We start from the raw sequence: 25,500 nt of genomic DNA on the forward strand, positions 1-25,500 counted from the left end.
TCTTCCAAACCTTTACTCACAAACAAGTCCCCAAGATACCTGACCTCTTCCATTTAGGGCTGATCGTCACCCAGACAATGTCACAACTAGCTGCAAATGGTTCTAGTGCACATGATAAATAATTGACCAGTGAAGCCCAAATAACAGTCCAGTTCCTTCTCAGCTTTTCAGACCTTGAAGATGTGTCCATGAATATCTTGAAAAAAAAAAAAAAAGCACACCCATCTTGGACCCATGCCCACCTTGAATGCAAAAACAGACCGTAGCACTCCATATTCCTACAATGCCTCCCAATAATAATTTGGGGGGGGGGTCCAGAAATGTTTTACTGCAAAACATGTTGGTTATACACTTGAAATAATGAGCTGTTACTCAAAAATCATGCAAACGGTGTGCAAATGGAGAGTACTGGCTTTAAAATGCTTTTCACTTACGTTTCCCCATCTAACCTTTGATTTAGACCTCAGGGCCACTCCACAGTATTCAATCCCCCATTCCTCATGATGATCCAGGTATAATAACACTAATACCACGTGTCACATGTTTTAACTCTGTCTCAGCTGCTATTGTTTTTCGACCGTTTATTGAAAAAAATAACGTCTGTATTCCTATTCACTGGATTCTCTCTAACTTAATCATTCCTCTCTCCGTCTGACCACCTTATTGGTAAAACAAGGAGCAGCATAGATTGCTGGGCAATCAGGTTGGGAAGGCTAGTGAAGCAAAAGAGGTCAGATGGACGAATTGACCACAACGCTACTGTGTCTGTTCGTTCCAGGAACGTTGCCTCCACGTGACAGGCCCCGAGGGCAAGTCACATTAGGACAACTGCTCATTTCTACATCCCTTTGAAATCCCAACTACATTATGCAAAAAAATAACAAATGTCTCCACGTGTTTTTGTGAATTCTTCCCAGAATGAAAGCTCTTACCTGTTGATGGTTGATTCACGTAAATGTGGCATTAGTCATGCCGGAGCCACAAGGCCCTGCTGGGAGGCTTTAGACTGTATTTGCTGCAGGCTGTCTGGACTTATCTTGCCGCCCCGCACAGTCTTTAATCTTGTTGCCTCAGAACTGTATCAGACACAAAGACGCATCTCTCGGGATTGTCTGGGAAGAAGCATAGCAAGTGACGAATAGCAGCAGGGGGTGGGAGGCTGTGAGCATGATTGGATGTGGGGTTTTCAACCTAAGGTTCTTTTAAAGGAGAAGCTCAAGGTTTTTACGAAGTGTATTAGTGTGATTTCACCATAAATTGGGAGCTCTTGCAGATTACTCCAAACATTCCTGGACCTGTTGTTTTGTGTGGGATTTCAGGAGCACAAGTTCATTGGGTTTATTACAGAATAGGAGGGCAAAAGAAATTTTTTTAAATATAATAGAATAAACATATAAAATGTTTTCTATAAAGAACATATAGGTCTTCAAAATGATTGTTTTCAGCTAGATATTCCCTCGATTCTAACTGCTTACAGTCCGATCTATCACTTAGAACATTAACAGTTTTGTTCCCAAAGCAAGAAACCTGTGAAGACTTGAGCCAGTGTAGCAGCAGTGTCTCACACGTACCCACACAAGTACCAAGTACGTAAACATAAATACGTTTCTTTACAAGAAAACTCCATCGCACACCTTTAATATAAATGCATATTATCAGGAAAGAGGCTCTGATACTGTTGGTTCCATTTTTTATTGTTTCCTGTCATTGAACACGAATATTTAATGGATGCTACTGAAGACTAAATCCTACGTAAACAGCTGACACCAGGGTGGTAGATTTGGAGACTGAGATATCCAGTTACTGCAGACACAATACTCACTACAAATAACCAGATTACTGAGACATTGCTATTGAATTCGGAGACTATGCAGATTGATGCTTAGAGGTTACACAGGATACTTTGCGAATGTGTTAGCATGTTAGCATGACAGACTGTTGTTGGGTTGACACAAGTCGCGGTCCAACTGGGTTTCTGCCTTGTCCTGATGAAGGCTGCGGGGCTTCATTCCCGGACGTAGACCCGTGTACACACTACGTCGTCTGCCCCAAAAATCTGGAGGAAACAAAAAGACATTTCTGCATCTTAGACCCCTGCTAGTGATTAGCCCTTACGGCCAGTTAAATTAGATTCACATTTTACAGCTGCTGTTTGCTCTTCAGCTTCAACAAACACCTGTGACAGTAGGCCTCCTAGGCCTCCGTACGCTTCATCTGAAGTAGCTGTCAGAGGGTCAGGCCCGTTTTAACCTCGATGTGAAACCACGCAGCCCTGTCATTCGTTTGAACAGAGCCAGTCCGGCGATGCAGTGGGGGTGCCCACAAAAGGGGCTCCGGTAAAGCAACAGAGAGTCGTCCAGCGCATTGCATTTGCCGTTCAAATACATGCAAGCGCCATTCGGGGCCGATTACTTTGTGATGTGAATGCCGAATTTCTACTATTCACCTCCCAGTCACTGTGAAGAAATATAAAAATAATTGTTGCTGTGAATTATAAATTCCTGTATCAGAATATTGTTATTCAAATTGGACGTAAATTGTATTTCGTGTACCTGAAACAACGCATCCTCACCAACATAGCCCCTCGCTTTGTATTAACGCAGGTGACACAGACATGAACGAGCCTCCAACTTTTTTCTCTCTGAGTGATCATTTCACAAGTAAATATAGCCGAAATCACAGCACAGCCGTTGTCTTTAACTTATGTGCATGGCGACTTTTGTCAGATGATGTCAAGGTTATAAAATCAGGATTTTAGCTGTGCAGAGCAGCAGCTTGGAAATGGCTTGGAAGGGACTGCTGGTTAACACGTGGTCTTCATGGGACACTTTCAGTCACTGTTTCATACATGTTCCATTGTCTGACGGCAGAAACAGAAAAACACGTAGTATTGTTTCAACTACTTGTCGCTCTGTGCGTGTAAGACCAAGGTCACGAGGAATGCCTTCGTTTAGAGACTGTTGGAGTGTACGGCCTTATTCCTATTTCTACTAATTATCACGTGAAGACTACAAAGACATGCAAGCAAGTTTTGGAGTGGGATTTGGGAGACAGTCAGTGTGGCCATTTGCATCGGGTTTAAACTCTTTCGCCCTTAAATGTTCGGACAACGCGTTGTACGAACCAGTTCGTTTGAAGCATACTGAACCCCTTTTTTCTGTCACCATTTAAAAAAGTATATTTTGCATTCAGCTTTCTTAGAAAAAGCACAACTTCTTCCAGGACGGTGATTATGATGGTATTACCATACTGTTTGCAGTATGAGGGAGGCAAGGTTGGTTGAAAAAAAAAAAAAATTGGTTTTGAGTTCGCAGTGAAGAAAACTGTCCAACTAAATCTCATAACGTATTAAGCAATGAATGATGAATGTGTCACAAGATCACAGACAAAATCATGGCCATCAATCTAGGTCCCACCGCAAACTGTTGATGAATAAACCAAAGGAAACTCCTGGAGAACTGATCCATGCATCCCTTGAATGAACAGGCTTGAAGTGGCTGAGTCCAATCTTCTGATGTGCCATTATTTTCAGATTTTATTTCAGGCTGACGTGGCCCCAGAACATCCACACAACTTTGCCCTGAAAGTGTTGTCAGACCAAGCCAATTAAAGGGATCATGCAAATGGTATGAAAATGTGCCCCGATTACAGTGTGAACTGCCACAGGCAATCAGACCATTGCCTTATGATCGGTAGTCCTCCTTTGAGTCTCAAGCTGAAGCTCTGCAGTTTTGGGGTTGTGTCTGTGTCTGGGGGCTTTTTTGGAAACAGATAGATATGATTCAGATTCAGACAGTGTTTGTTTTGGTTTTTCTAGTTGCTTGACCCAAAAGAAAGACCTTTTCTGGGTGCAAGCACGACTTACGTCTCTTTTTCTCTAGAGAGAATCTTGCAGGATTTTAATGATACAGTATTTATTTAATCAGTATCAAGTTTTGTACGTTAATAGGCATGAAAGTTTACGAGCGGGTGTTTTTATCTATGCTGTGAAAGTGCACTGATGTCATTTCCCAACTGATGTGAAGATATTCGTTTAATTATTTTTTAACATCTGGCAGAATAGTTATGAGATTTCATTTCGACACGTCTGTAGATGTATATAATAGATCCAATCACAGTCAAATATTGACAAAAAATATTTCATGTGTTGCAGTTTGGATGACAGCTCTGTTGCCGTGGAAAAAGGGAGACTAGATCCTGTGAGACTGGACCGAAGCTAACAGCAGCAGGAATTACTTTTTATGTTAAACAGCCACACTCATGTTCTAATTTTGAGAGAGCACTCACAGCAAGGTGCAGACTATTTTGGGTGTCGGTGCAAGACTACCAAAATGAAAGGAACTTGCAGAGCTCCTCTCCAATGTGCCATTTCCCCTCACCTTTTTCTTTTGTTTTTTATGCCTTCGCGCCAGCGATAGCCCTGGCCCGAGGCATTGTGTTTTCGGCCGTCCCCTTCTCGTGAGCACGATATCTCAAGAACGCCTCAGGGGTATTTCTTCAAAGTTGTCGCAAACGTTCACTAGGACTCAAGGATGAACTGATCAGAATTTGGCGGTGGTTCAAAGGTCAAAGGTCACTATGACCTCACAAAAGCAGGTTAAATTCCTTCAAAGTCTTCACTACATATATTATATGAGTGTGGACAGACGTAACCTGGATGTAAAATGCTACTTGACTGGTCGGCAGACACTTACAACCGCGAGGAGGTAATTCTAGTTTTCTGCTAATATCAGAATGTTGCAAAAATATCCAAAAATGTTTCGGTTGAATTAAGTGTTGTATTTTGAAAAGGTTTTTTGCAATTTGTTGATTTTGATAAACATGTCCACTTAGCCAAGACAGGGTGAAACTGATTGGAACAGTAGCTCTGTCTTGTTTCAGTCATGGTACCGTACATGTACAGGTACATATATGTCTTCTTAAAGACTGCTTAAAATTAAACTTCTGCAGGCATCAACTTTTTTACCAAAAGTTCAAGCAGTTGATATATTGAGCCAGTGCACAGTATTTCTAAAATTAACCTCTTCCTTGCCGAATCATTGCAAGTAGTTAGTGATCTGTCAAACTCACACTGCTCGATCCCTGTGCTAGCTTCAACCGATCTTAAATACATTCGTACACGGAGCAGAGACTGGAGATTTTGTCAATGTAGTTACATTAAGAAGGGATTGCTTCACAGCCCATATGGAAAGGAGGAAGAAACAACTTTTGGAACACACATATGGGCGTTTAAGTATTGTATCAAGACAGACTTGAAAAACACCTAAACAGTCTGCCACGTCCGTCTATAAAACGACATTTCTCCCACTGTGGTTTGAACATATTTCCCTGCCTGGGAGTTCTGCCTGAACAGAGGCGTCGTCTCTCACCGATAAAACTTGTCACTTCACTTGCTTTCCACAGTTTTGTCTTGTTGACCTTCACCGACATTGTCGGAGCTCCCGCGGCATCAAAACGAGAGCGGTTGTCTCAGGTGGATGACGAGCCGATTTACTCGTTGTTGTCATGGCTACAAGTACGAGCACAAACACAAGCACTGAGCACCATATATCTATACCAATATCTGTCAGTTCTACAGTACGATGGACGAGTGTGACTCCGTGCAGCTCTTTGCTGATTAAAGAAATTCAGAATCGGGTCTCCTACGAGCTGCAGTTTAAATGTGGTCTGCCTGAAGGCCGGATGACGGTGTGACGGCAGGGAGGACCAGGGCGAGAAGAGCGGAGAAACGCACGGAAACTCGGCTGCTGTCACAGCTCGGCCGGATCAATCTCCGTTAGTGTGTGAATGCCTCAGCTCCTCCAGGGCAGACCGGGCCAGATTGTCACCAGAGCGTCAGGAGCGGTGACACCTCCTGCTTATTTCACCCAAACGCTGGGAAAGATCTCGCACGCTCTGCCACCTCCTCATCACGGAAGATATGATTAAAGCTGCTTCTGCTCTGCTTCCCAGTACTTGCTCCTGGCCTGTAATAGAAAACTCCGCAAACATCCTGTGATTAATTTTTCAGCATCTCAACCTTCTGTATTGTTGTTTCAAGCTTTTGCCTGTTGGACATTCATCTTACAAGTACTCAAGGAACAACAAAGCAGAGCGTGGGAGCGCTGAATGTTGAGAGCGGGAAGCTGTCTAGTCCCTGAGAACCGCTCGTCTGTACAGTTGGTCTTGGACTGCTCCCCTGCACATCATCCGAGGGGCTTTAGACCCATTGACTCCTGCCCATATTAATCTGGCTAAATACAAGGGGTATTACTGCAATGTCAGCGTAGCAGCTCCTCTTGTTCTCCTTTCACATCTCTCTGCGGGGTGGATGAAAGCTCGGCTCCTTGGGAAACGGCCTCTCTCATTTCCTTTACAGATGAATCTCCAGGGTGACTTCATTCACTCCCTGCCCGGTTCCATTAACTCTTTCTCCAACAGAGCACACTAGCTACTTGAAAATCCCATTTTAATGCATCTGATCACTTCTGAGCCTCCATGAGAACGAGCCACATGACAGACAAACCATACAGATTAGCCACACATCAGAACAGGCTCTGTCTAAACGAATGAGAGATAATCTGTACTTAAAATAATGTTTTGGATATTAATATTTTATTCTTTTTTTCTGTTTTGTTTTGTTTTCTCTTTGTTGAGCACAGACCTCAGCCAGAAATACGAGTGATTTAAGAGTCATTAATCCACTGAACTTCAGAGCTTTTGTCTTTGTAAAGAGTCTTCTTTTCTTTTCTACACAGTAATCTATCAAGAGGCTTCCAGTAAGATAACGAGTCATTGCTGTGCGCTCACCAGTGTGAGCTCATCTCCGTTCAGCTCTCGGGTCCAGAACGTTTTGGGGCCGTGGCCATCCACCAGAGTCTGCTGACAGCGGATCTTGTTCTCTGACTCCCAGGTGGCGAGGCTCTGCAGGGGGGAGGGCACAACAAGGTGGGAGGGTCAGCATGGTGGTGTGACTGATGGCAAAACACATTCTCAGAGCACATCTTTACAGGGCTTTATACCAGAATCCCTGATTTGTGTGATTGTGTGTCGTCGGAGGTGTGCTCCGTTGCATCTGTAACCGCAGCCAACAGAGATGTCACAGTGTACCGACACACCCAGGAGTACATGATGATGATTGACGTGGAAGAGCTTGACTGGTCCACACAGAGCCCTGACCTCAACCCCATCCAACACCTTTGGGATGAAGTGGAACAGTTTGAAGCGGGCCCTATCGCGCGGCACCAGTGGCCGCCATCACTAATGCTGTTGGGGCTGAACGGAGGCAAATCCCTGCAGCCAGGTTCCAAAATCTGGTGCAACGTCTCCCCAGGGGAGTGGAGGCTGTTGCAGCAGCATATTGATGCACATGTTTTTGATGTTCAGCAATAATGTATGTGTGTAATGTTCAAGGGTCCACATACCTTTGGCCATACATTGTACAGACTACTTAGAATAACATCGGCCCCGTTCTAATTCATTAATGGCCATGCCAGACCTCAGTGAACAAAGCAATATGATATTATAAATCAGTGAGACCTGACTGACTGAGAAAGAAAAAAACATAAAATCCTCTTAGCAGTTTGGTCGGTCAGGGTCCCCATCTGCTAATTCGCTCCAATAATAGTTCAAATGACTTCAACAGGATTAGTCGGACTCTGACTTCAGGACTAATTTCTCCTGAGGTAACTGACTCAAATTGCCTATCGGAGTCAAGAATTCATTAAAGATCAGGACCAAGGTGACCCCGTGGCGCTAATTTGTGCTAACGGAGAGGATTTATCATTTTGGTCAGCTTGGGGTCCATTAACTGCCCTCATGTTTCATTACATCAGCTGTCTCCTGTCACACAAGCTGTTCTGCTGAAGGAACAGTTAGACATGTAGCGTAATACGCTTATTCATTTTCTTGATGAGAGTTAGATGAGAAGACTGAGGCCGCTCAGTTAGCTATCTTTTAAATCTGAAGCTCCCTAATTAACGGGGTATATCTTGTTTGTTCTGCACATAAAACGTGGTATAAAAATAAGTGGTGATGGATATTAATTTAATGGCTGTTTTACAGCTACAGGTTTTCTTAGTGAGTCTTTAACCCAGAGATTAGTTGCTTCCTTAAATTTTCTCCTCGGTGTTGGCTTCACGTTGCCATCTGATTCCTAATATGTTTTCTGACACAGCTGAAATGGGTTTTTCCAACTGCGTTTTCCTTTTCAACATGTCATCTTAAACTCGTGACCACACTCTAAAGCCTGGGGCTGACGAAAGGTGCCATTGCTTCGTCCAACTACAGCCAACAAAATAAACCTCTGGACAGACCTATTGTGAAAACCCATAATGTTTTTCCAGTATTTTCTAGACTGGTAGTGTATTTATAAGTGTTGCTCAGAGACAATTTGTTCAATCACTTGTGCAATTCTTTAAAAAGAACCAGTTTTGGATGCAGCAGCTCCCTTAGTTTCTCTGAGGCAAATGTTAATCACCATATCACAAGTAAGGAAAGCCATCTTGGATCCCTGCAGGCTGCCGTCTGCAGACTTTGCCAAGCGGGACGACAGCAGGGCTTTTCCAAAGCTTTTCTGCACACTCTCCGTCTGATTTTTTTTTTTTTTTTCTATTAAAGCCAAAACCCAGAGAGTCAATTAGCTACGGCTCCATTTTAGCACGAGCATCAGTCAGCCTCTGACTTGGATGGATTTTCTCTCATTCTCTCCACTGCACATTAACTCACAGACAAATTCTCGCACATAGTGTTTCTCCTCCATATAACCCACTAGAGCTTGTGCACACACATTTGAGACCAGGACAGTTTCACCCTGCTAGTCCAAGGCGTTTGTTTTACTGTGTCCTGTTGTTTTCCAGTGCATTTTGCTTATCTGAACTTCTGCTGCCCTTTGTCTTTGGTTTGGTCTCTCAAAAAATGTAGCATTTTCTTTGCTTCTATGCTTATTTGCTTGGTTTAAAAGTTTTTTGGTTTTTTTTTTGTTGGAATTTACAATATTTCTTTCAGAACCAAAAATAACACCCTCATCTCCACCTTTGGACTCATCTCTTCCCACAGTTTGATCACATTATCTCTCTTTCATAAGTGTTTGCTCAGATTTCCGCTCTCAGTAGCTTATGCCTTACCCTGAGGGCACAAAATGTGGAGTACAGCAGCTCTTTATCAAATCAACTAATTTTTATTTTTTATTTTTTTTAACCAAGCAACAAATTCAGATCTGAGTGGTGAAGACAGTGTAGAATGGCCTTAAGCTGCACTTTCTCCAATAACCACTCAACACTGACTGCAACCAGAAAATCTGACAGTACAAAAGTCAACTGAAAAACTCCCAGTGATGAGTTTCCATAAGAAGCTATAGTCTTAATTGGTCATTCCAGTATTTTTTCTTTCCATTTCTCCTTTGAAGATTAGGATAAAAGGGATTCTTTTGGGTCATGTTTGCTTTCCTGACAAAATGTCTCTGCTTATCACATGGTTAATGGTTGCTGCACACTTTTTTCATGTCGTCTCTACCCAGACTGCTCTTGTTCGCCTATATTTTGATTTTCTGGCTCAAATCAAACTGAAGTATAAAGCCCCTAAATATTTAATGCGGTAATTTGCTCAAATTATTCTGATGGCAGATGTTTTTGTTGGTAGAAAATTGAGACAAGTTCAGTGAAAACTGAGGCAGTCTGTGTGTTGCTTTAAACTCATTCACCCTTATGTTCCTGTGTCTGTCATAGTGTAATTTCTGATACTGCTATTTAGAGTTGCTAAAGTCAGAAATGTTCAGGTCCTACACATAAGGGTTTTGGTCGATTATAATTTTGTTTTATTAACAAAATTGTGTTTTATCCTCAAACAATGGAACCTTAGAAACAGTTGTAAAACCTTATATATACTGAGACAGTTTTTCTCCCAGCAACCAGCCTTAACAATGTCTTCATCTAAACCAACAACTTGTCTCTTAGACCACATTCCAACTAGGCTGCTTAAGGAAGTTTTACCCTTAGTTAGCACCTCTTTACTAGACATAATCAATATGTCTTTATTAACAGGCGATGTACCGCAGTCCTGTAAAACAGCTGTAATTACACCTCCTCTTAAAAGACCCAGATGTTTCAGCCAACTATAGTCACATATCTAACCTTCCTTTTCTCTCTGAGATCCTTAAGAAAATGTCGCCAACCAGTTGTTTGACTTTTTACATAATAATAGTTTATTTGAGGATTTTGAGTCGGGATTTAGAGTGCATCATAGCACAGAGACAGCACTGGTGAAAGTTACAAATGACCTTCTAATTGCATCGGACAAAGGACTTGTCTCTGTACTTGTCTTGTTAGATCTTAGTGCTGCATTTGATATCATTGACCATCATATCCTATTACAGAGACTGGAACATTTAATTGGCATTAAAGGAACCACTCTAAGCTGGTTTAAGTCCTAATCATCAGATCGATTTCAGTTTGAGCACGTCAACATATACTCAAAAGTTAGTCACGGAGTTCCACAAGGTTATGTGCTTGGACCAGTTCTATTCACCTTATATATGCTTCCTTCAGGCAACATTATTAGGAAACACACCATAAACTTCCATTGTTATGCCAATGATAACCAATTGTACTTGTCAGTGAAGCCCGACAAAACTTAGCTAAACTTCAAGCTTGCCTTAAGGACACAAAGACCTGGATGACCAGCAACCTTCTGCTGTTAAACTCAGAAGAAACTGAAGTTATTGTACTTGGCCCCCAACACCTCAGAAACACATTATCTAATGATACAGTTACTCTAGATGGAATTGCCCTGGCCTTCAGCTCCACAGGATATGTCCTGTAACCCCCACAAAAAACAAACTTCAAGGTCTGCCTTTTTTTCACCTACATAACATTGCATAAAATCAGGCACATCCTGTCTCAAAAAGATGCAGAAAGACTAGTCCATGATTTTGTTACTTCTAGGCTGGATTGTTGCAATTTATTATCAGGTTGTCCCAACAAATCTCTGGAGACTCTCCAGCTGATCCCGGATGCTTCAGCGTGAGTACTGACAGGAACTAAGACGAGATCAAATTTCTCCTGTGTTAGCTTCTCTGCATTGGCTCCCTGTAAAATCCATAGTAGAATTTAAAATCCTCCTCCTCACCTGCAGAGCTGTTATTGGTCAGGCACCACCATATTTTAGAGAACTCATTGTACCCTGTGACCCCACTAGAACACTGCACTCCCAAAACGCAGGCTTATTTGTGGTTCCTAGAGTCTCCAAAAGTAGAATGGGAGGCAGAGCCTTAAGTTATCAGGCTCCTCTACTGTGGAACCATCTTCCAGTTTGGGTCACGGAGGCAGACACCCTCTCTACGTTTAAGAGTAGACTTAAAACCTCCCTTCTTGATAAAGCTTACAGTCAGGGCTGGCTCAGGCTTGGCTTGAACCACGCCCTAGTTATGCTGCCATAGGCCTAGAGTGCCAGGGTACTTCTCATGAGGCACCGAGCTCCTCTCTCCTCCTCTTCCTCTCTCCTCCTCTTCCTCTCCATCTGTACACATTCATATTGAATCAATGGTCATTACTAACTTGACTTCTTCTCCCTCCCGTAGTTTTGTGCTCTCTCCTCTCTCCTCCTGTCGCTTTCTGCAGGTATTTCTGCCCCTGGTGCTAGAGAGTCTGGGTCTGGATTGCAAACCACCTACTGCCCCCATGATCCTGCTCAACACCCACTGCTTCATTTGTTATGATTATCATTATTATTATTTTATTTAGTTTTATTAGTATTATTATCCACCCTATTATTATAATTACTAGTTTTGTTATTAGTCTTATTATTAATATACATCTTTATGTTCTCTTTCCTCCCTCCTGCCCCTCTGTACTTTGCAGTGTTTTACACGTCTACTATTTCCTAATAATTTCCCAGTAAGTTTCCTGGAAAGAGCAATGTAATTTTATCCTCCTTGCACCCTCTGTCATTATACAATTAAACTCTTCACTCTGGATGTTGTGTTTGTTGATTATATCACATATCTTGAATGTTCTTGACAATCAAACAGGTTTTGTTTCTGATTCCCTGCTGTCTGCTTCCCCGTGCCTCTCCATGTAGCCCCATGGCAGGTGAGTGATACTATAATTTTGTCTCTATGGCAACCAGCTGGGTTAGAAGACTCCATTTGTCCAAGTCTTTTTGCCCAGAAGTGACTTGCTTTGTTGTATCCTAGAAAATGGAGCTCATGCATTCAGGGGAAAAATATTGCAGCATCAACACAGATGTTGTTTTATTTTCTCAACAGTTATTTTTCAGAATTATTCAACCTCAGCTGCACAAGCCAGCAAAAACTCTTGTGCTAGTGTTCGTCTTGGAGGTTTTTCCACCTTAATAAGAACCTCTATCCATCAGAGCAGGTGCATAATTGCCACAATATGACCTCCACTCTGCAGTAAAGCCTGTGTGGCGTCCGTTTCTCGGTCCTCTGTGTCTGACGAGAAACACCTTATCACTTTCTCTGCCTGCAAGTGAGAAGAGGCCGTCTTATCCCACTGCACTCGCACAGATTAACTGGAGCTTTTTAACCTTGTGGCGGTGTTAATCAGCCCTCTGCTCTTCGCCAGGCACAGATCACCGCGTAATCCCTTTAACCATGGGGGCAGCCGGCCTCAGCCAAAACCCACTTCGGCCTCTACTGCCAAGCGCTCCACCTGAGAGTCCGCCAGTCAGCCAACACCCCATAATGCCCTGTTCGCCCCCCCCCCAGCACATGTGCCAGTGTCAGTGGGCGCTGCCTCCTGCAGGTTTAGCTCCAGTCTTGCGTATGATTGCCACACAAGAGCACAATGTGCTTATTGGTTAGAGCCACCGCCTCAATATCTTCTTTCTGTTTTCAGTTTTAAAAAAAATTCTGATGAAACCACTATATGCTACCTGCCCTGCGGCAAATGGCAGAGAGGCAAAGTTGGTAACCAGCTGGTGAACATAGTGGAGCATTTAGCAGCTAAAGAGTCAGATATTTCGCTCTGGAGTTGGTGGAGACCAGAAAAGAGCTAAAAGAAAGTGAATAATAATACTTACATTCATCAGGTGGCCAGAAACACGATTCCAAATCAGTGATCATTTTAGCCTGTGTCTGCTGGATGTGTAAAAGGTTGGCCATAAAAGCTATATTCAGTGATGATGTGTCCATGCTGTGTGTACGGCTTGTCCTGCTGCCCCTAAGGGAGCCAAGAAATAAATCATATTTAATGTTTGTTTGCATATCCTCCATAAGTGTCTGAAGTCTAGCCGGACACTGAGGATTTTGCTAGTTGGCATCTTCCTTCGTACGGGCACTCAGTTTGGGCAACAGCTGAAAGCCACTTTAACCTCGTAGCTGTTTCTTTTCCGTTTCAAATTCAAAGTGTTGGAGTACCAAGTCAAAGCGATTAGAGACATGTCACTGCCTTAATTACTCTCTGACTATATTGCGCTGTACACCAAAATTCTCTTTGCAGGCGAATACTGTGATGCTGAAGCTCCAAAGCCAAACAAATTGATGTGGCAAATTTATGATGACAACTTGACTTGTCAGCCTCGTAGCAGAGAGGCTTCCTGTGGCGAAAAAGCCACACTGAGAGAGACGTCTAGCCCTGCCTGGTGCCCAGCATGCCCCAGGGCACAGACAGAAGGACCAACACTGTCTCATGGGATCTGAAATAGGTCAACCCCCCCCCCCAACCCTCGACTGCAGCATGGACTTCAAATCATAAATCGAAAGGTAGAGACAAAAATCAATACCTCAGATTTCAGCTGTTGGCTGCTGTTTAAACATCTACATATTTTAAAAGCATTACATAGATACATTGTATGTTAAAATATGAAATATAGACACACAGATCAAACACTTAATGGATATTTTACTGCACATACCCAGTTGGGAATTGTGGTTTTCAGAAAATACATATTTCCAGTTTCTAAGGCTTTTGGCTGAATTTTGTTGAATTGATGCATTGCATGCATGGAGTTACACAATTTTTCCCTTTCCATGTGCAATATTTCTTCTCCCCCTAGCATGAATATCAATGCTTTATGTTGCCCAGGAATGTTTCCGAGGAGGGTAAAATTTCAGTAAAATCGTTTGAGGACACAACCAGAAACTTTCCAGCCCTTTTGGAAGAAAAACCTGTGGAGAACATAATGTTTATTGTTTTGTCCAAAGAAAATGCTTGAGAGCAGTGGTCAGAGCAGCATTCCTGCTCAGTGACACATCGGCAGGGCAGCTGTCGAAACCAGGACTGCACGGATGATGAATGGTTGTCCCTCAGCACCATTATGCTTGTTGCAATGCAAATTAGATCAAATGTGCATTCAGTGAGGAGTCCATGACCTGTAATTTTGTGCTCTAAGTTATTTGGAACACCTTATATTACACTAATGGTTAATAGAAAATAAGAAAATTAGACGTTTTTGATAAAACCCAATGCAATTATAGAGATCAACATTAAGACTAATTTGAAAATATGGGGAGGATCTTATGAACGGCTTTTATCAAACATGCATTTTCTTTCAAAAATATGAATAATCTCATCCATAAAACCCCAAATTTATCTAGTGGTTGGAGAAGCTTGACAAGATATAGTGTGGCTGTCAACAGTTTCCCATCCTGCATCTGTTATGCAACTGCTCCTCCGCTACACTGCAGCCTGTTCTTTATGAACAGTGCGTACACACAGATGGAAGAATATACCGCAGCACAGCGCTCACTGATTTCAAACTTCATTTTCTCCAGGGATTACATGCACCAGTGGATGGCTGGGCCAGAACCTGCCGGTTCAAAGCTGTCCTGCTGGTGTGTCCTTCAGCAAGACTCTGTATGCTTCCTTCCACAAAGAATCCCCCCCCCCCCAAAATTGCACCAGCACAATAAAACTACTTTTACATGATTAGAAAACAAAAACAAACAAACAAACAAAACAAAACAAAATCTGGTATCTGCTTTATGGGTGGTTCTTCATGACATTTCCTTTAAAACGTAATCAGTAACACCACACATGTTAAAGCCTGTTCAACCACCGAAGACTGCAGATTTCGAATTGACAGCACATTTATAAAAGCTGTTAATAAAGACCTAAAGGAGTCTATCTGTTGTGGAGAATCACTTTATGGTTTATAATAATGTAAATTCTTTAAAATCCTCCTGGGAGGATTTGGTCCAACTTCTGGACTTGGAGGTCGCGGTCCATTATCAGTTATAACGCATATCTAAGTTGGTCCTAGAAAATCCAGTTTCAGGATATTTTAAAACGCTGACTCAATTAGTTCAGATGACGACAATGACAGTGCAACTGACTGTAATGTGTAGCAAAATTTAACTATAGAATTAGTTTTCCATCTGCCTTCAACTTAATTTCTGTTTAGATTGTTGGATTCATACTTAAAATAATCTTTCTGAAAATATCTGTAGTTTCGGTCAACTTTCTCTGAAAAAGCCGCACTGTTTTGTTTTTTTTTACCCCCTCATCTGTCCATTTGTGCGAGCGGACAAGACTGGATCATAATCCTGATATTGTTTACCCGCTGTGTCCTTACTGACACCAGACCAGTGTCTTTTTCTGTCCGGCTCAGACACTGGTTGCTTAGCAGAGGGCGATCCGGATCCACTAATGCAAGATTCTCATTACCTAAAGTGAGTCGGTGGCAGTGGTTTTTTGCCAGGACATCTTGTCTTAGATTCTTCAGTATTCTTCTGTATCTTCAGACCATTGAATCCCCTCATTGTGTCGGCGCATTAAAATTGCTGAGTGAATTGTCCACTTATTTCAGTAAAGCAAATGGACAAGCTTCAAAACCTGGAGACCTTTACTGTACAATATGTTACGATATACCTCGTGCAACATCAAGAGGTGGCCAATATAAGAAATTAATCTTACGAAGTAAGGAACAAAATTATAGAAGAGAAGACTTAAACGAATAAATCAGAGGGGATTTCTTGTGCTTTGACACAAATTAGAAAAACAGGTGGAGCTCAGCTGTGGGAAAATGATCGTAATACAGTCCATCCCCACATTATCAGGCTCATCAATCGAGCTGCCTAATCTTCTTTATCTAATTGAACATCTACATATTTATTACACAGTTGACGTCAGTGTCTCAGTGTGGAGATCATATTAGGAGATGTCTCTGGGAAACCTGCTCCCTCCATTTCCATGCAACAGAACACACAGCTGTTTTTTTTTGTTTGTTTTTTTTCCAAATCTTTTTATTTATGAATTACAGATTAACTGATTGTTGTTTTACAAGTCTTTCTATTTAGAGAGAGAGAGAGCAGAGCAGAATTTTGTTAGGATATCTGGGAATTTTTAAGACCTAAAAAAAAAAAAGAAAGAATATGATTTATGCCTCTGGCTGCAAGCTTCCCTATACACACTCAAAGCTAGCTTTGAGTGTGTATAGGGAGGAGAGAAATCCCTCTCAGGGGCTGAAGAGGTTCAGAGAGAAAGTCTCTTCACCCCAACTCAAGATGCCCTTAATCCAGCTGCACAGGACGTGAGCATGATACCAATGGATGAGACTGCGTGGAGGTGTTCATTTTTTCACTGAACCCTCACCAACAATAGCATGGAGAGAGCTCTGAGGACCTTGAAAACACACACAGAGAATTCCAGGGGAATCTAAGTGATGGCAAAAAGTTTATTAAATTACATATCTGTGGGTGTTAGGATTGAATGGGTGTTCCTTTTGTTCATACAGGAGCAGATTTAATCACTTTAACATCAACCGCTTGTTGAGGTGAAACAAACGTGTGGCTCTTGGAAAGAAAACTACTCCAAATATGTCAAAGAATAAACCATTGTGTTCATATTTCCTGATGTTTTTTCTTGAAAACAAAACATTTAAAAAAGATACCCAGCACGTTCTCCTTTAATTATATTATATATTGCTAAATTGTTCTCCCAGTTACGTTGTGGTGACAAGCATAATCACTGGCTATGAGGTGGTCGGGGTGGATGGGGGGTGTACAAAGAGCACAACTGTAACTTCAGTTAAGGTTGGGGAAAGATCGTGTGTAAATAACTACGATGGGTTTCAGGTCACTGTGGACTTTTTCTGCATTAGACCCGACCACGATCTTTCCCCAGACTTTCTCAAGTGCTGTGTGAGTCTAAATATAATTATAAAAAAATCTGAATAATGCTGTTGTCACTCCAAGTGGATGTTGTAATGCAAGATTGGATATTTTGGCAGAAAAGGAATGAAATATGAAATATAAATAACATTTTTGAGACTTGTATTTGGTATTGCCAATCAGGGAATCTTAGAGTTTGACTTATTCAGATCTTCTCTGCACCTGTCCACACACATATCTTGGCTTGTTTTTATTGTATTGTATTATAGTGTAGTGACCTTCATCAAATTTTAACCATGACTACTACATTTCTTACCCCAATCTTAACCCCAACCCTAATCCTGATTTTGATCAAAAACTAATCCTTAACCCTAAAATTCAACAGTCCAACTTGTGGGAACCAGTTTTTTGTCAAGCCTGGCCCCAAAGCTTAAACTAATCTTGACCTAATCATAGCCCTAACATAACCAAAAAATAAGTCTCCACCCTAAACGTTATTTGTTTACCTTCAGGGGACTCCAAATTTGTCCCCCCATGGGTGGTGAGTCCCCACAAGGTGACTGTGCGACTGGACTTTTGTCCCCGCAATGTGATTGACAGAAATTCTCATATTTGAATGAAGAGAAAGGACGTTAGTTAATGGTTTAGGAAACTGTAATGAGGGTGAGGGCACCATGAAAAGCATTATTTATGGTGGATGAAATTAAATTAATTAAGGGTTAAAGATAAGCCAAGTTACTACGAATCCATTATACTTAAAATCACAGGTAACAATTTTGCAAACAACGCTGTTGTGTTTCAGAAATTTTGATGTACTTTTGTCTGCCACCCAGAGCAGCCATTGGTTTCCATTCATTTCTGTGGAATGTAAGATTCCAAGTCGTATATTGCGTTGCAAAAATGCCCCAAAACAAGCTTGAAAAGAACTTTTGCATTGTTGTTGAGTAGTAACACAGTGCAGACTTTATTTACAGTGCAAATTAATCACTTCTCACAGTAAACTTTATTACAAATTGACAATAATGTTGCATTATTTTGAAAAAATTAATGCGGCTTTGATTTTCTCTGTGATGTTAAATAGAACTTAGTTTTAATAGTCTGTTACCAGATTTTCAAACTCCACAGAAAAATGGAAACCATTGCTGCCGGAACTACAGGAGAAATAGGCGGGTTAACGCTCTACCTTGCACTTTCGTCCATCCACCGTCTCCTCGTCAAACTCTTTACCGATGTGGAAGTTGATCTCGGTGGTGCGCACGCTGGTGGATGTCTTGATGTAGAACTGCTCACCGTCCTGGCGTATCTCCACGTGGGGGTTGGAGGCCGCCGCCACAGCCACCTTCCTCAGCATGGCGTTCACCCCTGAGCAGGTACGACGGCACGGTCAGTTACATCATTCCAACGATATTTAGTTATTAAAGGGGAAATTAGTGGGATGTTTCACTGCCGCTTAGAACAAAATGTCTATATTATGTTCTTTGGGATGTTTTAGGAATTTGGATCATTACCCAAGACTCAGTAATTGCAACATGCTGACTTTTCTGGCACTTTAATTGTTATTTTTATTTTCTTTTATTGTAGTAATTACAGTAATGTGTATGGTGATATTTTACCTCTTTATGAAACAGTTGTTTTGTGACTGTTGTAACTGGTTAGATAACATGCCATGGATGTTTTTGGGTTCATTACTGTGCCAGAGGCCATTGTTTCGCTTCTTATCGGTCACAGACGGAGGTCAACAAGAGTCATTGATTGGTTAATTCCCCATAACATCAGCTTTAGTCATGAGACGGCTGTAGAAGAAAAGGGAAAAAAATATGCTAAAGGTTGAGCTCTGCTAGATACTGATAGGGCTGAGACATGAAAGTGTGTACAAGTGGCTGCATCTTAGTATTGGGTATATGGTTCCTGTATTTTGTTTTTAATTTTGTTTGAACAAAATCCAATTTACATGTGTATCTAACAGAGAAAACGAGAGTCAGACACAAAGTAGAGACCATCTTGCGATTGGATCACACCGGACATGATGCCAAATCGGTGTGTATGGTGCCACGGAACACAGAGGTGAGTTTGGCGAAACAGGTGAACTGTGATCCAATCGCAAGATGGTCTGTAGTTTTACACAGTGTCTTATAGTGGACGGAAATTATTGCAACTGGGATACAGTGATCCAAGACTTAAAACGAATCTGGGCCAGGGGCGTAAAGTGGGGGAGCCAGTGCCCTCGTCCCTACTTCTAACCCCCCCCCATCATTTCGGGTGCCCATGCTCGGACCACACCCATCATCCAACTCAGCCTTCATTTTGATCTCAGCTACGCATTTTTTTTGTGACTGCATCTTGCAAGGATGTGACAAAATCTGTCCACGGAGAGTCGGACATATCGACACCGGCTAAAGGGCTGAAAACCGCCTCTGTGGTAGTTCCCGCTACAGTGGGTGTCTCCGGGGCCACATTTTGCCATGAGGACACACAGACAACACACACAAACATGGGAAAGGTGAAGGTGGAAACAATACCAGTCACGCTGTCGTGGATGGTAATCAGCACAAAGGAGAGATGAAGTCTGTCATTTGATGTCTCTTTTCGTCTTGTTGGTTCTAAAATTTGTATGCTCTCTTGTCTTTCTGTTCTGCTTTCCCCTCGACCCCACCCAGATTCAGACCACTCCGGGCCCTCATGCCAAATTCGATCAGACACAGGACCTTAGACGTAGAGGCACATAGTGGCTACATGTCTCCTTGTATCGGTGTGTGCGGGTTTGAACATGGACATCCGAAAGCTTAAATTCTAACCGAGAACGACATCAATTTCGACATTTCAGAGTAAAAACATAATAAATGCTCTGTGGCTCCAACGGAAACCTCAACTATTTCTCAAAACTGGGAGAAATCCGTGGAATTTTGGCTCTGAAGTCTGGGTGAAGGATTATTAGGCCGTGTCTGGACGAAAAAAAACAGCCCTTGAGGATGTCAGGGCAGATCAGCGCTGGTTCTCCTTTTGTCTGGTGGCTGTAAGAGTGGTGATCTTGCGCGTGGCACAGCCCAGGCTTTTTGCAACACCCTGTCATGCTCTGTCTGACTCCGCAAGGCCATCTGGCTTTATGTCCTGCCAAAGGTCCTGAATCTATTATTTCACTGCCCTCATCTACCAAGAGTCAAATATACAAAAAGCCTGTACCTTTTCAAACAATACCAAGTATTTAACATTGCAAAGTTTTCGTGGATTTTCAAAATAATTCGGCTCTAATCAGTTTTGGGAGATTCCCCAAAACCACTGTGGTCTTGCATGGTCAACACCCAGGAACAAAAACATGTTGATCTGACAACTTACACTCGACCCCACCCATGATCTGAGGGATCACGCTATGTATTTTTATAGCATTAAAAATGTATGAGCAGTCTGCCCTCATTTCTGCAAAGTTGGCATTTTCCCAAAAAATGTAATTTGCAGTTATGTTTTAATTATTGAGCATTTTTAGTTGCATGTACGTCCAGAATATGTGTAAAGGACTACAAGCTTTGGATTTTAGATTATTGACTACCATTATTACAAACAGCCAAACGTGTGGAGTAAATGCTCTTACAGACACCTAGGAAAAGATAGAGAAAGGCCACTTTTTTTTTTAACACTAATAACCATCTGTGGTTTCTCCTGATCCTGATGCTCAAACTTAAACGTCAGTAGTTTCCATTGCTTTTGCACTTCCCAACTGGAGTCTCCATTAACTCAGGCTCAAGTGTTACAAAATCAACATTTTGGCTCGGCATTACAATTGTACGCCAAGTGCACAGTGTTTTTAAATTCTCCGATCAAATGCAGACGCATATGCCTGCTCTCAGCTAGCAAACTGTGAGTCTGATCAGGACGTACAGCTCTGGTCACTCGGTGTGTTCGTCTGCCATCTGCACCCTGGATGTAACACTCCCCTCCTACAGTAGGGAAACCTCTGAGTCAACAGATAATTATGTAGATGTTGATGGAAAGTGACGGCCCTGCAGCCCTGGAATCCACATTAGTTGCCCTTCGCAGCCCTCAATTGACCAAGCCCTTACGTAAGAGTCATTGAGGGATCGGCTCCGGCAGATGTGGTTAATGTGTTTAATGGATGGACAAGGTGCTCAATTCAGAGAGCGGCTGATTTCTCTTAAAATCGGAAGAGCAGTTGCCTTATAAACCCTGTATCGAAAAACATGGGAGGGGTGTTGGGGAGGTGTTGGTTCGTGAGCGTTCTGACTCAAAATCAATCAAAACCGAAAAATACCAGAGCTTTTGGTTGATGGATTTATACAGGCTATCACAATAACTGTATTTTTGTTTGATCTTTGAGGGTTTTCTCGTTGACACCACGTTATTAAACTGAAGATTAAAGGATGCGGCTGTTATTTATCCAGTTTTTCATATTGTCAACAAATCCCAGAAGAAGACCACCACCAACAATGTAATGGCCCATCTCTGAATACTCTCCAACGTTAACAGCTTGTCTGTGGCTCTCGGCCCCTGATGGATTGGTTCCTATTGAAGGCTCGGTAACTTCCTAAAGCCGCGGGGCGCTGTAGTTTTTAGTAAACGTCTCTCAGACAAGAGCGAATAGTGCATTTGCTGAGGACTACTTTCAGCAGCGAATTAATATGAATTTGGTATTTACAGCAGCAGGACGTCGTATTTGGGATTGATTCAAATGAAACTACAGTGCCCAGGTTCATCATAAAGAAGAAATACCTCACTCATTTCAGCAGCGTGGCTCGGTGATGTGTGGCACAAAGGAATAAACTGTTTCAGTCTTCGGATTCACAGGTAATACTTTGGGGGGGGGGTCAGTTCATCATTAGGGCCTGTTGACAATAAGAAGAATTTCACCAGCCGTATAAGCCCTCAGAGCATGAAATGGCACAGCACATTATGACAGGTAAGGGTTTTAAAAAAGAGACAGCGACCTCAAAGCAGAGGCTTTCGGAGCCAAATTTGGACTCAGATCCTCAAGAAATCTTACATGTGTGCTGTTGAGTGCTGCACAAATAACTGAACTGTCAATTGCTTCATGGTACAAAACTGTCCACTTTTCAGCTTAACTTGCCCGGTTTATGCTAAAATAGGAAGCATTCATATCCGAAAAGTTCTAATTGTAATCCAGTCTGGTGTCAACACTTCCTGGAGAGTTGTTCAAGCTGCTCGCCGTACTCTCAGTGGCGCTTCTCCCTAAAGATTTCTACATTATTCTAAAGACACCCAGCCTTGTGCTCTGCCCTCTCTGTTCCAGCAGTCCCGGCGTGACGAAACGCTGCAACACAATCGAATGACCCAGTTAAACTGGTCCAAATTCTAAACCATCACAATCGTCAGTTAAGACCGAGAAAGGGTGAAAAAAGAAATGAAAAAAGATAGGACAGCGGGACAACAAAACGGGGCTCCAGAGATCTCCCCTGGCATTGCTAATGCATGCCCTACTTAAATGCTTAACATGAATAATGTTGTGCCCCCCTCCTCTCCTCATGTAACAATACCAAGTCTGTTTAGGCTGGAATTCTACATCCAGTGTTTCATATCTCTTGTAAAGCCGAGGGATTTCCCTTCAGCAGCATCTCCCCATAGATCTCTGCCTCCTTTTCCCAGGGCGCCTCTCCGAACAATAAGATGTTGTTGGACGTCAGGCGTGCCGTTCCCCAAGAACAAGAAAAGCCTTTTTCTATATGGACATGATGGATAGTCAACCTCATGCAGGGACGTGGTGCTGGAGGGGAGAGAGGAGAGGGAGAAAAGAGACAGGAGAGGGCTTACCGAGGGCTTTGAGAAGTTCATCAAAATTCTCACTCCTCTTCATCTTCCAGGTGCCGGCAAAGTTAGGCATGTCTGCTGAGGCTGAGTGCGAGGGCTGCAGAAAGAACCTGTTCCACGCTCTGGTGTCTCTCCCCCTCTCTTTCTTTCCTCTCTCCTCTGTCTCTCTTTGACTCTCTCTCTCACCCTCCTCCTTCACTGTGCTCCTGTCTCCTCTGCTCTGGGCTCAGCCTGTCGTTCACACTGTCACACTCAAGTGTGTCTCGGGGTTTTATTTTGTTTTATTTATTTCATACAGACTGGTGCTCTCACACACTCTACCGCTTCTTCGTCTGTGTGTCTCAATGTGCCGGCTGCAGTCTTGTCTTTCGCTCCTTTATAGCTACTGTCTTTAATGGGAGTCAGCGCAGGTCCCTCCCCCTGAAAGCTCTGTCCCATTAATACAGTAGAGCAAGACTGACGTAACTGCTCTCTCCAGGAATCAAAACGGCTGAATTAATTCTTTTAAAGTGTATTTATAGAGCTTCAGTTTGAAAACAACTCGATTATGAATAGTTATTTTTTAAAAGGTTGAGGTTGGCTTTCATTATCGTCGACATCCTTTGGCAAAATCGTTCAAAAAGCCTTTTCACATCCAAAAAAAAAAAAAAAGGATCTTGGGTCACAGACTTTATTTTTGAAAATCAGAACATTATGTTACTTTGTTCAAAATTAGTATTTCAGGGAAAAAAAAGGTTCGGTAAACTTTTATTGTGGAATATTCACACATCCTTCTGTCAAGCTAATCAAACACCACCTGATTTACATATAAAATGTTCAACTATACTCAAAGAGTTTTAACTACTTTTATACAAAATTAGCCCAAAACCAATCTTGAATCACAAACGTGGATCAAAGAGATAATTTACTACACAAATAAGGATCCATCTAGATCCGACAGCCAAAACCGCAGAGCGAGAGCTCAAACGACACCTGCCCAAGGAGGAGCATGTACTCATCCTCCGTTGCCACCAGGTGAGAGCCGCTCTGATGAAAAGACACATCCCCAAAGCGGCAGGACCGGACAGAGTGTCAGGCCGCACACTGAAGTCACGTGCTGACCAACTAGCAGGGGTGTTCACCAGCATCTTTAACCTCTCCTTACAACAGGCTGTGGTCCCCACCACCATCGTCCCTGTGCCCAAAAAGACATCAGTTAAAAGCTTTAGTGACTATGGCCCTAACCCCAGTTGTAATGAAGTGCTTTGAGTGGCTTGTACTATCTCAAATCAAAGCCATCACCCCCGCTGACCTGGACAGCCACCAGTTTGTTTACTGAGGAAACAGACCAGGTGGAGGGAAGCAGTCTCAATCGGCACTTCATAAAAACCCCTTTCCCACCTGGAGCATCCAAGCACATATGTCAGGATGCTGTTCATTGACTTCAGCTCCACTTTCAAAACTATAATCCCCAATAAAGTGGTTTCAACAAATTCAACAACCTGGGATTAGCCACTTCACTCAGTTTAAGGATGATTGACGTCCTCACCAACAGACCAGAAAATGTCAGAAAGGGCAACCACACATCCTTTACCCTCATTCTGAGAGAGAGAGAGAGAGAGGAGGTCCAACGTCTGATTGAGTGGTTTTCGGGCAATAGCCTGGTCCAAAAACCAAGGAGATCATTGTGGACTTTAGGAGACCAAGGAAGACCACGTATCCCCCTCTCCCCACAAATGGTGTAGAGTGTCAACGACGTCAAATTCCCCGGGATCCATATAACAACAGATCTCTCATGGTCCCATAACACCTCCCAACCTGTCAAGAAAACCTCAACGGAGGCTTCTCTTCCATAGAAAACTCCCTCTCAGCTCGTAGTAGCCGTTTACAGAAGCACCACAGAGAGCAACCCATGCCACTGGGCCGGGATGTGTTATGCCAGCTGCACCGCCGAGAACCGGAAGGTCTTGGTCCAGGGGTAGAGGCTTATGGGATCTGTGCTCCCAAGCCTGGGAAACGCAAGCCTTCTAAACACAGGCGGGCCAGCAACATCATTAAGGACCCAACCTGCCCAGGTCACAGCGTGTTGGTCTCCCCCGAGTAGAAGGAATATACAGTACTGCCATCGAAGCCCGATCTAACAGCCCCCATGGCACCTGCTGAAAACTTCTCCCCCACACACAAACGTGCAGAGACACACGCACCCTCCCACAGCTGTTGAGGACTGGTGGCTGTAAATATTACCAAGTTATCTTTCTCTATTATATATAGCTAGAAGACGCTACCTCATCATATTTATCTCGTTTATTTGTCTTGTTTTATCTTCTTTTCTATTATTGCTGGTCCCTCAGAGTTACTAAAAACTATTTCGTTGTATGCCTACAATGACCATTAGGGCGTCTTATGTCTTATTAATTATGAATTACTGTGTAAAGTGTGATCATTTTGGGGGGATTTTCCACTCTGAGATTGCGGTTCCAACAACTACACTCAAAGCGTTTTTGTTATTTCTGTAGGTTCCCTGTTGACTTTACTCTGTTTCGTTGTTTACTGTTGACTAAATAAGATTTATCATAGTAAAACTTTGAAAAAATCAGCCTCAAATCAATCCTGAACCATAAACATGGATCAAAGAGATGGTTTGTTGCACTGATAATAAATCATCTAGATGTGTCCCCCAGGCTTTAACAAGGAATCAT

General features: G+C 42.6%; 1 protein-coding gene across 1 annotated transcript; it reads right to left on the minus strand.

The window, feature by feature from the left end:
• Positions 1–1,717: 1,717 nt before the first annotated feature.
• On the minus strand, positions 1,718–23,007 carry crabp1a (cellular retinoic acid binding protein 1a). Its single transcript, XM_040133365.1, has 4 exons — positions 22,826–23,007; positions 18,231–18,409; positions 6,790–6,903; positions 1,718–2,056 (listed from the first exon to the last, which is right to left on the minus strand). The coding sequence occupies exons 1-4, from the start codon at positions 22,893–22,895 to the stop codon at positions 2,006–2,008; spliced, it is 414 nt and encodes a 137-aa protein (XP_039989299.1). The 5' UTR covers positions 22,896–23,007; the 3' UTR covers positions 1,718–2,005.
• Between the last annotated feature and the right edge of the window lie 2,493 nt (positions 23,008–25,500).

Source organism: Xiphias gladius, chromosome 8, assembly GCF_016859285.1.
Source record: "Xiphias gladius isolate SHS-SW01 ecotype Sanya breed wild chromosome 8, ASM1685928v1, whole genome shotgun sequence".
Classification (NCBI taxonomy): Eukaryota; Metazoa; Chordata; class Actinopteri; order Istiophoriformes; family Xiphiidae; genus Xiphias; species Xiphias gladius.

Bases quoted from the DNA above. Each gene is read 5' to 3' on its own strand.
- crabp1a (XM_040133365.1), bottom strand. From the start codon at position 22,895: ATGCCTAACTTTGCCGGCACCTGGAAGATGAAGAGGAGTGAGAATTTT. The intron at 6,904-18,230 runs GTAGAGCGTTAA...TCCCCCCTGCAG, and splicing joins TGGATGGACGAAAGTGCAAG to AGCCTCGCCACCTGGGAGTC. The intron at 2,057-6,789 runs GTGAGCGCACAG...TGTTTCCTCCAG, and splicing joins ACGGAGATGAGCTCACACTG to ATTTTTGGGGCAGACGACGT.